General features: G+C 34.3%; 1 protein-coding gene across 4 annotated transcripts in view; it reads left to right on the forward strand.

Annotated features, from left to right (window-relative positions):
• The window catches only part of KIAA0586 (KIAA0586 ortholog), a 96,242-nt gene that overhangs the window by 14,210 nt on the left and 68,170 nt on the right, over positions 1 to 13,862 (forward strand). For all 4 annotated transcript variants that reach the window (XM_037054410.1, XM_037054407.1, XM_037054409.1 and 1 more), the window contains exons 9-16: positions 371 to 538; positions 1,655 to 1,778; positions 7,519 to 7,651; positions 8,518 to 8,690; positions 9,188 to 9,260; positions 10,654 to 10,881; positions 12,175 to 12,349; positions 13,102 to 13,296. In XM_037054410.1, coding sequence (XP_036910305.1) covers positions 371 to 538; positions 1,655 to 1,778; positions 7,519 to 7,651; positions 8,518 to 8,690; positions 9,188 to 9,260; positions 10,654 to 10,881; positions 12,175 to 12,349; positions 13,102 to 13,296 — 1,269 coding nt within the window. The remainder of the gene's footprint in view (positions 1 to 370; positions 539 to 1,654; positions 1,779 to 7,518; positions 7,652 to 8,517; positions 8,691 to 9,187; positions 9,261 to 10,653; positions 10,882 to 12,174; positions 12,350 to 13,101; positions 13,297 to 13,862) is intronic.

Genomic DNA, 13,862 nt, shown 5'->3' on the forward strand with positions numbered 1-13,862 from the left:
TCACATTTGCATAATTATTTTCATAATATTAACTTTTAATGACTAAAAGATAGTCTGTTGAGTTTAGTACTTCCTATGCTTAGTGCCAGATGGTCTCACTAGTTTTTATTACCATGAGCAGTGTCTGGGCTATGCTGTTTCCATCATAGCTTAGCGCTGAACAATACCATACTGATTTGTTTTATTTATTAGCTATAAGTATAAAATATTATCTGTATTTCTTTTGATTTCTAGTGAGGATACAGTTATTTTTATACTTGGTAATAATTTGTATGTCCTGTATACTTTTGGTTTTATTTTTAAAATATGGGGAAGAGTAACACTCTACAATTTATAGTTTTTAAAGAGTAATGTTTATTTTTTTTTAAAGCACTTCTAAGAGAGGTTGAAGGTACAGGTTTTGATAAACAGAAATCTCCTTTGGAGACACCAGCGCCTCGCAGGTTTGCTCCTATACCTGTTTCAAAGGATGGTAAAATATCAAAGAAGGAAAATCCTGTGGAAGAAAAAGAAAATATGGAGATACCAGGTCATACAGGTAATAAAGAAATTATTATTAGAATCTACTATTTTTATTAGACCTAGATCAAAGTAACTAAAGTGGGCCCTCTGTTTTTAATACTTTTATAAAAATGGTACTAGGCAAATTAAGCTTCTTTAGATTCTTTGTAGAAGGAGTTAGAGATATACACTATGATTATATTCTGATTGTCTTTTACAGGTCGTTACTTAAACCTTTAATGAACAAATTTAGCTTTTAATAAATAAAAAATAATGCTCTGCTGATCATTTTAATGAGTATGTTTTCTTATGTTTTTAGGTGTGTATTTCAATAATAAAACTCAGAAATTTAACAGTAATTACTATATTCAGTTGGAGAAAGTGTTCATATATTAACTTTGACCTGAAATAATTAAGACCCTTAACTGTAGTCCTTCTAGTAAAATTAAGTGACAATGTTAAGTATAAGTTTTTAGTCTTTTAATTATTTAATTTTTTTAAAAGCCTTACCCAAGGACATTTTTTCAGTGATTTTAGAGAGAGAGAGGGGAAGGGACAGAGAGACACACACAGGGAAACATCAGTGTGAGAGAGGAACATCAACTAGTTGCCTTCTTATAGGTACCCTGACTCAAGGTGGAACCCACAGCCTGTGTGTGTGCCCTGATGGGGATCAAACCCGTGACCTCTTGGTCTATGGGACGATGCTCCAACCAACTGAGCCATACCAGCCAGGGCAATTCTTGGTATTCTTTAAATGCATTTAAGTCTTGGACACATTTAAAGAGTTTTAAGGAATTTTAAAAATAAAATCTTTAAAAAACCAAATTTACTACATAAAAGTTATGTAGTTTCATTAAAGATGAGTTTCACTAAAGAGAAGATTCAACTAATAGTTGCTATGAAGAAAAACTTTTCTTTCAAATTCATTTTTTCTGTAATGGAAATAAATTCCGGCCTAAACTTATACCCATATTTTTCATGAGTTATAAAATTCAGTTTAATTTGATGAGTGCATTTATAATCTACATCACAGAGTGAGTTGAGTTGATCATCACTGTAAAAAGCTAATTTAGTATAAATATGTGAGATGTTATAAAAAAGACAAATGAAGTAGTACTTGAAAAATGACACTATATTTCTCTTATTGTAGGAACTGTAAGACTATTGGAACAAATTTTGAATAATCAAGATTCTTTGACAAGAAGAAGTGAATCTTCAGACAAAACCTCACTAAGTAGGTCAAAAATAAGTTGGAATCCTGAAAGGAGAGACAGGTAAAAACAAGATATTGGAATAAAAGCTAGACTTTATAGAGCTTTGTTCACATTTCTAAAATTTCTTGAAGAATCTTAATAAGTTTTTAACACTGCCTTTCAAAATTATCTTAGATCTAGTTGCTGTATGCTGCTGCGAATGTATCTTCCCCGTTACTATAATGTAGTTACAAAATGAACATACCTAACTTTCTCAAAATGAAGATTATTAATTTCTAACAAATGCATATTATTCATTTCTGATGAAATGCTATCTTAGATTTGCTTCAAAAATAATCCATGGCAGAGTGTAGGAAACAGGATTAGAAGTATAAATGAAATGAAGACAGCCATGAGTTAGTGGTCACTATAGTTAAATAAGGGTATATATATGGAAGTCATTACACTATTCTTTCTACTTTGATGTGTGTTTGAAATCTTACATGAAAAGTATTTTAAATCAAATAAATCTAGGCCATTATAATTTTATTTATCTTGAATGTAATAAAAACAATAGTAATGAAAACTAAGTGAGCCACATTTTGAGTAACATCATGTGGAGAAATTGTATTAGTTTGGCCGCAAAGTTCTTATGGTTTTTTTTTCTGTAGAATAAAAGACACATTTTTCATTTTCATCAATCACTTTATTGATTAGGATATTTTGAGTATGTTGGCTATCTCCTGCTTTTGGCTTCTAGTGGGTAGAGGCCAGGGGTGCTGCTAAACATCTTCCAGTGCATAAGACAGCCCCACAGCAAAGAATTATTTAGCCAAAATGTCAATGGTACCAAGAAACTTCACAAACCACTTTTGACACATTTAATCAGTCACAGCACCTTCTCCATACACTGTACAAATCTTTTTTTTTGCGTTTTAGTTGCATTTTTACCTTTCTTGAAATAATAAAGCATAATATGCCAAAAATGTAGCATATCTTCTTCCATCTTCAGTATTAAATTGGCTGTGTAAAAATTCATCAACTTTGATAAAAAAGTTTTTAAATGCACACTGATATGACAGCTGTCACAATGCAGTCTAACAAAATTGTTTTCAATGAAGTTAAAGACAAATAAGCACTACTAGAAAAACACTAAACATCTTCTAGAAAAACACTAAACAGACTCTTTGGCCAACCCAGTACATTTTAGTCCATTTATATTTAGTGTAATTATCAGTACAGTAAGGTTTATGTCTGCCATATGTGCTTTATGTTTTTTTATGTGCTGTATGTTTTCTGTATGTCTGAGGTCTTCTTTTATTTCACCTTTTCAACATAAAGGCTTCTTTTGTATTAAATAGGTATTTTCTAGCATAACATTTTAATTCCTTTGTTTTGTTTACTATATGTTTTGAGTTATTTGCTTAGTGATTATTGTAGGGATTACAATTAACTTTTAAATTAAAACAATCTAGTTAGGATTAATATTAATCCAGTAGGATTCAAAACTTTTGCTCCAATATAGCTTTATTTCCTCCCCCTTTCCTTCTGTTATTATTGTCCTACAAATTACATTTTTATACATTATAAAGCCTTCTGTATAGGTTGGTAATTATTGCTTTATGTAGTTGTCTTTTATTTTATTTTGTTATAAAGAAAGATTTTATTTATTTTTTAGAGGGGGAAGGGAGAGAGAATGAGAGGGAGAGAAACATCAATGTGTGGTTGCCTCTTATGCACCCCCTACTGGGGGCCTGGCCCACGACCCAGGCGTGTGCCCTGACTGGGAATCGAAGTGGTGACCCTTTGATTTGCAGGCCAGCATTCAACCACTGAACCACGCCAGCCGGAGCTGTAGTTGTCCTTTATATTAGATGGGAGGGAAAAAAAGGTTATAAATAAAAATGTGTTTTATGCTTTCATTTTACCTTTATAAGTTAACCTTTATCAGTACTCTTTATTTCTTTATATGGATTCAAGTTAGTGTCTACTGCCCTTTTATTCCACTCTTAGGGATTTCCTCTAGTATTTCATGTAGGGTAGATTTGCTAGTGATGAATTCTCTCAGTTTGTTTATCTGGAAATGTCTTAATTTCTTTTTTTTTTAACTTCTGAAGAATAGGCTTTCTGGATATAGAATTTTTGGTTGAGTTTCTTTTTCTTTCAATGCTTTGAAAATGTTATCTAACTGCCTTCTGGACTCTGTGGTTTATGATGAGAAGTAAAGTGTTAATCTTGTTGAGGAACCTTTGTATATGATGAAGCATTTTTGTCTTGCTGCTTTCAAGGTTCTTCCTTTGTCTTAGGCTTTTGACAGTGTGACTCTGATGTGTCTAGTCATGGGTCTCTGAGATCATTCGACTTGGAGTTGGTTGAGCTTCTTGGATGAATAGATTAATATTCACTGAGTTTGGGAAGTTTGGACCATTATTTTCTTATATAGTGAAATGATACGTATGACCTTCCTCTTCTCTCCTAGAACTGTATTGTCTTTTGGTATACTTGTTAATGTCCCTCTGTTCTCTGAGGCTCTTAATTTCTTTTCATTCATTTTTTTCTTTTTTGTTTTTCAGTCTGGATAATCTCAGTTAACTTGTCTTTAAGTTTACGGATTGTTTCCTCTGTCAGCTCAAGTATGCTGTTTAGTCTGTCTAGTGAATTTTACATTTGTTATTGTGCTTTTCAACTCCAGAATTTGTTTTTCTTTTTAATAGTTTTTGTTTTTATTGCTATTCTGTGTGTGTTGGACTTCATTCTTATGCTTTAGTTTTTGAACATGCCTTCCTAAAGGAAGAGCTAACCTAAAGTCTNTGATGTGTCTAGACATGGGTCTCTGAGATCATTCGACTTGGAGTTGGTTGAGCTTCTTGGATGAATAGATTAATATTCACTGAGTTTGGGAAGTTTGGACCATTATTTTCTTATATAGTGAAATGATACGTATGACCTTCCTCTTCTCTCCTAGAACTGTATTGTCTTTTGGTATACTTGTTAATGTCCCTCTGTTCTCTGAGGCTCTTAATTTCTTTTCATTCATTTTTTTCTTTTTTGTTTTTCAGTCTGGATAATCTCAGTTAACTTGTCTTTAAGTTTACGGATTGTTTCTTCTGTCAGCTCAAGTATGCTGTTTAGTCTGTCTAGTGAATTTTACATTTGTTATTGTGCTTTTCAGCTCCAGAATTTGTTTTTCTTTTTAATAGTTTTTGTTTTTATTGCTGTTCTGTGTGTGTTGGACTTCATTCTTATGCTTTAGTTTTTGAACATGCCTTCCTAAAGGAAGAGCTAACCTAGAGTCTTTGTCTAGTAAGTCCAATGTCAGGGGTCTCTCAAGGACAGACTGTATTGACTGTCTTTTTTCTGGTATCTGAACTGATCCAACTTTCCTGTTTCTTTGTGTTCTCAAAACTTTTTGCTGAAAATTGGACATTTAAAATAACATAATATGTCAACTCAGGAAATTAGATTCTTCCCCGACCCTCTCCTCAGGGTTTGTTGTCATTCTTGATGTTCTTTCTTGGGCTAACTCAGCAAAACCTGCATTCTTTATCATGTGCAGCAAGTCTGTTTGGTTAACTAAAGTCTGTTAATGTTTGGAAAGAAATTTCCTAGCTACCTTGAATGGAAGGCTCCCTCTCATACATGCAAAAAAATGAAATTAGACCACCAGCCTACATCATACACCAGAATAAACTCAAAGTGGATAAAAGACCTATATATGAATCATGCTTCCCTCAAAGTCCTAGCAGAAAACACAGGCAGTAAAATTTCAGATATCCCACATAGGAATATTTTTGCTGATATATCTCCTAGGGCAAGGGAAATAAAGGAAAAATGAATAAATGCAACTATATAAAATTAAAAAGCTTCTGTATGCCTAAAGAAACCATCATCAAAGTGAAAAGGGAACCATCTGTATGGGAGAATGTATCTGGCAATGATACATCGGACAAGAGTTTATTCTCCAAAATATGTAAAGAATTCACACTACTCAACACCAGGAAGACAAACAATTAAAAATAAGCAAAGGTCCAGAATAGACACTTCTCCAAGGAGGACATAGAGATGGCCCAGAGACATAAGAAAAGATGCTCAACATCACTAGCCATCAGAGATGCAAATTAAAGTCATAATGAGATACCACCTCACCTGTCAGAATGGCTATCATCAATAAATCAATGAACAAGTGCTGACGAGGATATGGAGTAAAGGGAACCCTAGTGTACTGTTGGTGGGAATGCAGACTGGTGCAGCCACTGTGAAAAATAGTGTGGAATTTCCTCAGAAAATTAAAAATGGAACTGCCTTTTACCCAGCAATTCCACTGCTGAAAATATACCCTAAGAATCCTGAATCACCAATTCAAAAGAACTTACTCACCTGCACCCCAGTATTCATAATAGTGCTAGTTACAATAGCAAAGTGCTGGAAACAGCCTAAGTGCCCATCAGTAGATGACTGGATTGAAAAACTGTGGTACCTTTACATATTGGAATACTAAGCAGCAGAAAGAAAGAAGGAGCTCCTACCTTTTGCAACAGCATGGATGGAACTAGAGTGAAATAAGTGAAATAAGCCAGTTGGTGGAAGACAAATACCATATAATCTCACTTTTAAGAGGAATCTAATGAACAAAAAATAAATTAATGAGCAAAATAGAACCAGAGGCATGGAAACATGGAACAGACTGAGAGTGTCCAAAGGGGAGGAGAGATAATGGTGGAAAGAAGAGGAAAGGTACTCAAAGAACATGTATAAATGACCCGTGGGCATGGACAATGGCATAGGGATTGACTGTGGAGCCAGGGGTGGGCTTGGCTGGGCGGGCAAAGGGGGAAAAATTGGGACAACTGTAATAGAATAACAGTTAAAAAAAAGCAGAGTCCCCCTGTAAAAAGTCTCCATCTCTTGCCAAGCAGGCTGTGTGTGTATGTGTGTGTATTGGAGCACACCTTCAGTAGTCTGGCAGTCTCTGTTAACCTTAACTTCGTACTTGCAGAGCCTCGGTTCAGCTAGAGGTGAGAGATTAGTCTTTTCTCAGGTCTTTTCTTGGGCATGCATGTGCACATGACCTTCTAGATTTCCAATAATTTATTGGAACTTTTCAAAGCTATACATCAGACATCTCACTACTCAGATTTTTAGTTTATTACCAACCCTTTTATTTGCCTCAACCGATATGGCTACCTCAGGCAGCTAAGATGTGAAACAGTTGCCACTGTTTTTTGAAAAATGACCTGGGGATAGGGTTTCTTACTGAAGTAGCTCTGAGTCAAGTCAAATAAGGAGAATCCTTGTGAAGGGGACTTTCTGAGGAGCTCCAAACCCATTCTGCCCTTTTTAGTGTTTGCAAGGCTTCTGGGAAAGGGCAGGGGGAATGGAGCAGGTTCCAAATGCCACAAATCTTCCTGTTCTCACTGAGAATCAGCCATTTTCTTGATTAATGTTTTCTGGATTTTGCAAACCTTTGTTTACTTTCCTGAGTTCTGAAAAAGTTGTTCTGACTATTTTGGATAGTATTTTCTTTGCTCTTATGCAGGAGAGGATTTTTAGAGGTTCTTATTCTGCATTTTAGCTTCTTCGAAATAAAACCTTTTTCTGCTCTTTTCCTATTATACCTAAACAGTCTGATCTGAGTAATTTTGTCTCTTGTGATATTCTGTGTTATATATGTTTAATCATATAATCGAGTAATTTCATTGTACAGTTTTAATACGACACCATTTAGAATTCATATAATTAATAATGTATCAAAGATTTATGCATTCAAATATTTTCTGGATTTATGACAATTTAGGAAACTTTATTTTTAAATCTTTTACAGCAATGATTCTCTATTCTCTCAAAGATTTCCTTCATACGAGGAACTAGGAATAGCTAAAGCGACAGGGCAAAAGTCTGATAACGTTCTTCATGATCTTGGCCAAACAAGGAAAGACACAAACTTCATACCCCAGGTAAAGGGGCAACAGGACATTAAAATCGATGATTAGTAAAGATAAAAATTATGAAGAAATACAAAAGTTATCAAGACAAAGCAAGAGTGAAGATGAACTCAAAGCACTTCAGAGAGACATGTGGTACAGTCTGTTCTCTTCACAGAGTTTTTCTGGAAGCCCTCCCCTAGTGATTTCTACTTCCTGCTCCTCAGCAAGGATGAGCCTCATGGCCCCCTCTGGCCCGTTACCCTTTCTGTTGGAGAGGAAGGAAGGGGAGGGGGAGCTGTGGGCGGCCCTTGTTTATCCAGTCCACTGAGGTCTGCCATGCCTAGCTGGAGCCAACTTTCTTTCTCTTTTTTTTTTTTAGCTTTCTTCACCAGATATAATTTTTATTGGCTGCTGGACTGCCTACCTACCACCAGTCCATAATTCTGAGCCCAATTTCACTTAACATTCACACTAGTACTTCTAAATGGGAAGAAAACTAAACTGCCAAGTACTCTTTTATAGCTTTTGAATTTGACAAGTTGAGTCCTCAGAATATATTGGCATAGTATATGGCCCAAACTAGAATAATAGCACTTGTTTGGATTAAAGTACTTAATGAGTTTTACAAGGTGACATTTTTCCTTTCTTTTCTTTTAAGAATGAACAAAAAACAAAACATACTGGTGTCTTAAGGAGCAGGGCGAATAAGAAATAGATGAGGGAAAGCAGTAGGAGGGCAATGCTTCATTACAGACCTTTTTATGCTTTGTGATGATTGAACCATATGACTGTAGAAACTGCTCAAAAATTAAATGAAAAAACTAAGTTTCCAAGAGAGTAAACAACTTTGCAATAAACAGAATCAGAGATTCTTTTGGCTTGTTTGTCTTCCACAGAATGCCACTAAGCCTCCAACAACCAGTACAAGATCCATATTGAAAGAAGCTGAGAAGATTTTGAGAGGAGTACAAAACAATAAAAAACTACTGGAAGAAAACCTGGAAGCTATCGTTCGCGCCAAGGATGGAACCGCTGTGTATTCATTTATCAGTGCTCTGTCTGATGACAGGTAAGACGGGACGTTGACAGACGAGGTTATTCTTGAAACCTCCAGTTTACAGCTTTTCTCAAATTTTTTCTGCACATTTTATTTTGTGTTGTGTTTTAATGTTTAGAAAAGGTTCTTGATTGACTTTGATGTATGGAGTTGAATTTGGATCAATACATACCACTTTTATAAATTTTCCCTTTAATTTTGTTTGTCTCTCTGGTACAAATCTTCTAGTCAGAACACTATATTCGAACAACAATAAAATTAAAAAGTATTTAATAAAAAAAGAAAAAAGAAATGAACATAAATATTGAAAAAAATCTTCTGGGATCTACACGTGCTTTCCAAACATCCTTCAAATGTTTGATGAAAACTAATATCATTGTTTTTTTTCTTTTCAGATGAAGGATATTGGGCTATCAATAGATTCAAAACTGTATGAGAGATCTGCTCCAGGTTCTGTTCTCAGAACATTAAATAATAATTTAAGAAAATCCTTTATTCTCTTTTTGTAGAGAGATGTCAGAGAAGATTCGGATCAAAAAGACAGTGGATGAGTGGATTAAAACTATTTCTGCAGAAATTCAGGTAGATTTTAGAAAAAAACAGAACCAAGTTAATTCTCAGGAGATAATTTTTTCCAATTTATAAGAATTATACTTATTCTCAAAGTATTCCTTATATATATCTACAAGTCCACTTATAATTCTTAATTTTACTCTGTCATTATATTTATTTAGTAATATCTATCATTTTACTTAAGTGCTTTATCTTATAAATTATTCTGTGTCTCTTGTCTGGCAAATTATAGAATATGAGTATTTGAAAGAAAATCTAGCAAAAGCATTTAGGAAAAAAGTATACTTTCAGAAATGTTTCAAAACACGATTTAGAAGCATTAGCTTACCAAAGTAAAAACACCAAAGCTGTTTGAAGGGAAAATACCCATAAGATTTGTAAGGTAGAAAAACTTAGGCAGATGGTAAAACGGCTTTCTTACATCCACAGGGTGTCTTCAGACATTAGCATGGCAAAAATTTAGGAGAGTTATTTTTTTACTTTTTATTTTTTAAATTCAAATTTATTGGGATGACATTGGTTAATGAAATATAGCTTTCAAGTGTGCAATTCTATACTACTTCATTTCTATATGCATTTTGTGTTCACCACCTGAAGTCAAATCTAGCTCTAGGAGAGCTATTTTTATTAGGGAGTCAGTACTTTAAAGGAAATTCTTAAAATTTTATGGTTTTGAGGGAGCAGAACTAGAGAGGTAGCCCTATTTTTCTTGGGGTACAGGTGTTTTTTTTCCTGACTATAAGATGTGTAAAAATGTTTATACACAGTGGTAGCAAGACGAGTATCAGTTCGGTTTCCACAGCAATGGATATGGAAATATACTTTTATACTTTATTGTTTAAGAATATGAGTATAAATGAGTATTTCTAAAGTGGTTGTTAGGAGTTTATGGCAGCTACTGTGTGATGCACCAGAGAAGCTGGAGATCGGCTCTGGTTCTGCAGACAATTAGCAATATATGTCACTATTACTGTGGCTTCTATACAAAATATATTTATTTAAACCTGCAAGCAATTTTCATTTATAAATATTTCCAATTTTTATTGCAAAGTTGTTTACTCTCTTGGAAACTTAGTTTTTTCATTTAATTTTTGAGCAGTTTCTACAGTCATATGGTTCAATCATCACAAAGCATAAAAAGATCTGTAATGAATGAAGCATTGCCCTCCTACTGCTTTCCCTCATCTATTTCTTATTCACCCTGCTCCTTAAGACACCAGTATGTTTTGTTTTTTGTTCATTCTTCCTGAGAATTTTCATATGTAAGTGAATATCATTTATTTATAAGGCATTTAAAATTGCTAGATGATATTTTTATAACAGAAAAATTCTATTACTTTGGATGTGAAAGCATTACTGCTTAGATAGATTTTAAGTTATTTTAATTTTTGTTTTTTTTAAGGATGAACTGACAAAAAAAGATAATGAACAAAAGAAATTTGATCAGAAGAATCAAAGGACCAAGAAAGCTCCTTATATGATTAAAGAATTTAAAACCAATAAACAAGACAAAACAGTAAATAATTATGTAATTCCAAGAAAACATTGTCAAAAACAAAAAGAGGAGCATTTTAGAAATCCACCTATGAGGACCATGACTGCCTCAAGCTTACAGAAAGAGAGAAAAGAAGTAAGATACTACTCTGGTTTTGTGGCATAAATGTTGCATTAAAACTGATTATTTTCTCTTTCTTAAAATTTAATTAATTTATTTGTTTTTAGACAGGAGGGGGAAAGGGAGAGAAACGTCAGTGTGTGGTTGCCTCACACACACCCCACACCAGGGAACCTGGCCTGCAACCCAGGCATGTGCCCCCGGTTCCCAGGCCCGCACTCAATCCACTAAGCCACAGCAGCCAGGGCTGATTATTTTCTTGAAAGATACATACAATGAAGTGAATATGAAAATGTTAGGATTATGCAAATGTATGTTAATTTTAAACTATTGCTATTAAGGGTTTTAGATATCCATGATGTAGAAATCACTGGATAAAATACATAATTTCTTCCTTCTGAGGTCTCACACTGCCAACCGTAGTATTTTAGTTATAGTGGGTATAGCTAGAGATCATCTAGCCTACAAATTAGTAATGTGTGGTATTCAAAATTGTATTTTATCCTGTGTGTGTATTTGTATGTTGTTTGTTTTTCAGTTTAATAACTGTATGTTCAGTGCTAGTGAGTGTGAGGCATAGTGCCAGGTGTTACGGAGGCAATGTGTTGGCTGCTCTGACCAGGCTGGAACTTTCTTATTACCAAACACAGATTTGGGGGCAGATTAATAAAGTATCTGATTCAGTGCTTAGCATTTGGTATATGCTCAATAAATGCTACCTTTCAGTGGCATTTTGGTTATGATTGTAGGTAGGCTCAGAAATGTAGAGAATCACTTAAAGACTTGACTTATACTTGAATAAAATGCATTTAAACCTTTCTTTTTACTGTGAATATTCTTAGCATAATAACTTTCATGTTTCTTGGGTAGATGATTTTTATATTTAATTTTTATGCTCTTAAGAACTATAAAACTTCAGAACTGTGGTATGAAAACTGTATCCAGGCCTGGCTGGTGTAGCTCAGTGGATTGAGCACGGGCCTGCGAACCACACGATCACGGTTTGATTCCCAGTCAGGGCACATGCCTGGGTTGCAGGCCAGTTCCCAGTAGGGGACTCACAAGAAGCAACCATACATTGATATTTCTCTCCTTCTCTCCTTCCCTTCCTCTCTAAAAGACAAATAAATAAAATCTCAAAAAAACACACAACTGTATCCAGAGTTTAAGGGTCATTTGATGTAGAGGACTTTCCTGGCCAGATCACACTTGTTATGGTACTTAAGTTGGCAAAACAAGGCCGTAGAAAAATGAGATGAGTGTTTGATAACTATTTTGTTGGTGAGTTGAATAACTTTGCATACTTAGGGTCTTTTGAAAGCAACCACAGTGATGGAAGATGAAGATCGCATGTTACACGTCTATGGGAAACCAGTTTATCAGGGCCATCGCAGCACTCTTAAAAAAGGACCGTATCTCAGGTTCAGTTCTCCATCTCCTAAGTCCAAAGCACAGAGACCAAAAGTAATAGAACGGGTTCAAGGTAAGAAACCTCATTTTTTAATGGTAAACCTCATTTTTTATGGTATCAGTTTAATATGTAAAGTTTAATTTTTGTTGTTTATTTATTAGTGAGAAGTACAGTTCAAATTATGTAATGTTTAAGGATGGAAAGACCATTCCAAGACAGTAGGAAATAATAGACTCAATTCAATATTCTTCCAAAAAAATTTTTTTTAGTAAGAGAGAGATCTATTTGTTGTTCCACTTATTTATGGACTCATTGGCTGATTCTTATATGTGCCCGGATTGGGGATCAAGCCTCTAACCTTGGCATAGCAAGATGACACTCTAACCAACCAAATGAGCTATTCAGCCAGGGGCCTTTATTCAACACTTTTTCTTAGTCCTTGTATCTATCCTGTCACAGCAGTTGGATAAGTGTTACTTATATTCAGTGGTTGAAAACCGTGGTCTATAGGTCAGCTGCCTGTTTTGTAAATAAAGTTTTATTGGAACATTTCTATGCTCTATTTATATATTGTCTGTGTCTGCTTTCATGCTATAGTGGCAGAGTTGAATTATTGCAACTGAGGACCACATGGTCCATGAGACTAAACTATCTATTATCTGGCCATTTGAGAAAAAGTTTGCCAAACCCTAGTCTGTGTGTCACTGTAACCTTGTATAGAGTGAGATCTTTCTGTGAAGAAGACTTGTGTATTTCTAGATAGCTGGATAGTTTATGTTCAAACAATATTGAAAAATATCTGTAACCTATGATGATTATTATAGGTACTAAAGTAAAGTCAATTAGAACACAAACTGACTTTTATGCAGCAAAACCCAAGAAGATAGATTCTAAACTGCAACATTCCGTTGCTACGCTGCCTCCTGGTGATCAGCAGTACTTGTTCAGCCCAAGCAGAGAAATGCCTACTCTTTCAGGTACACTGGAAGGTCATCTAATTCCTATGGCGATTCTTTTAGGTAAGATCAACAAAATATGTGGGTAAATTTAGAATTCACATTAGTAGTAGCAAAACTTACAAAATGGTGTTGACACAATAGTCACCTTTTTCTTTATGTATTATTTTTACTTGTGGCCTTAATGTCTCCGATATGAGTTCCTGCTCACGGGAAACATTCTTTTGGTGTTTATAATACATTGTTGTAGATGAAGTGAAATTTTAAAAATGTTTACATGTCATAGACATTCATAAAATTAAGGAATTCAAGAATTTTTAGTGTTATCATGTTTATTATCATCACGTCCTAGGGGAAGGACTTTCAAATACCTTTTATGTTCCTATAAACTAGGCTCTGATAAGTCAAGTCGTGTGGTTTTGTGTCCTAAGCCAGTATTTGATTATTTCCTTATGTGAAGTCTTTCAGACTTATTGCTATAAAAATTGATCAAATTATTTTGCTCTTATTTGCTATATTTTCTTTTAGTGTCATTGCTGTTCTTTCTTAACTTTGATGAATGATTTAAATATGAGTATTTTTCAACATGACAGAATTTTTAATTTTTTTTATTTTTATTTTTTAAATAT

Source organism: Sturnira hondurensis, unplaced genomic scaffold, assembly GCF_014824575.4.
Source record: "Sturnira hondurensis isolate 20B ecotype Veracruz unplaced genomic scaffold, ASM1482457v3 Scaffold0008196, whole genome shotgun sequence".
NCBI classification, from domain to species: Eukaryota; Metazoa; Chordata; class Mammalia; order Chiroptera; family Phyllostomidae; genus Sturnira; species Sturnira hondurensis.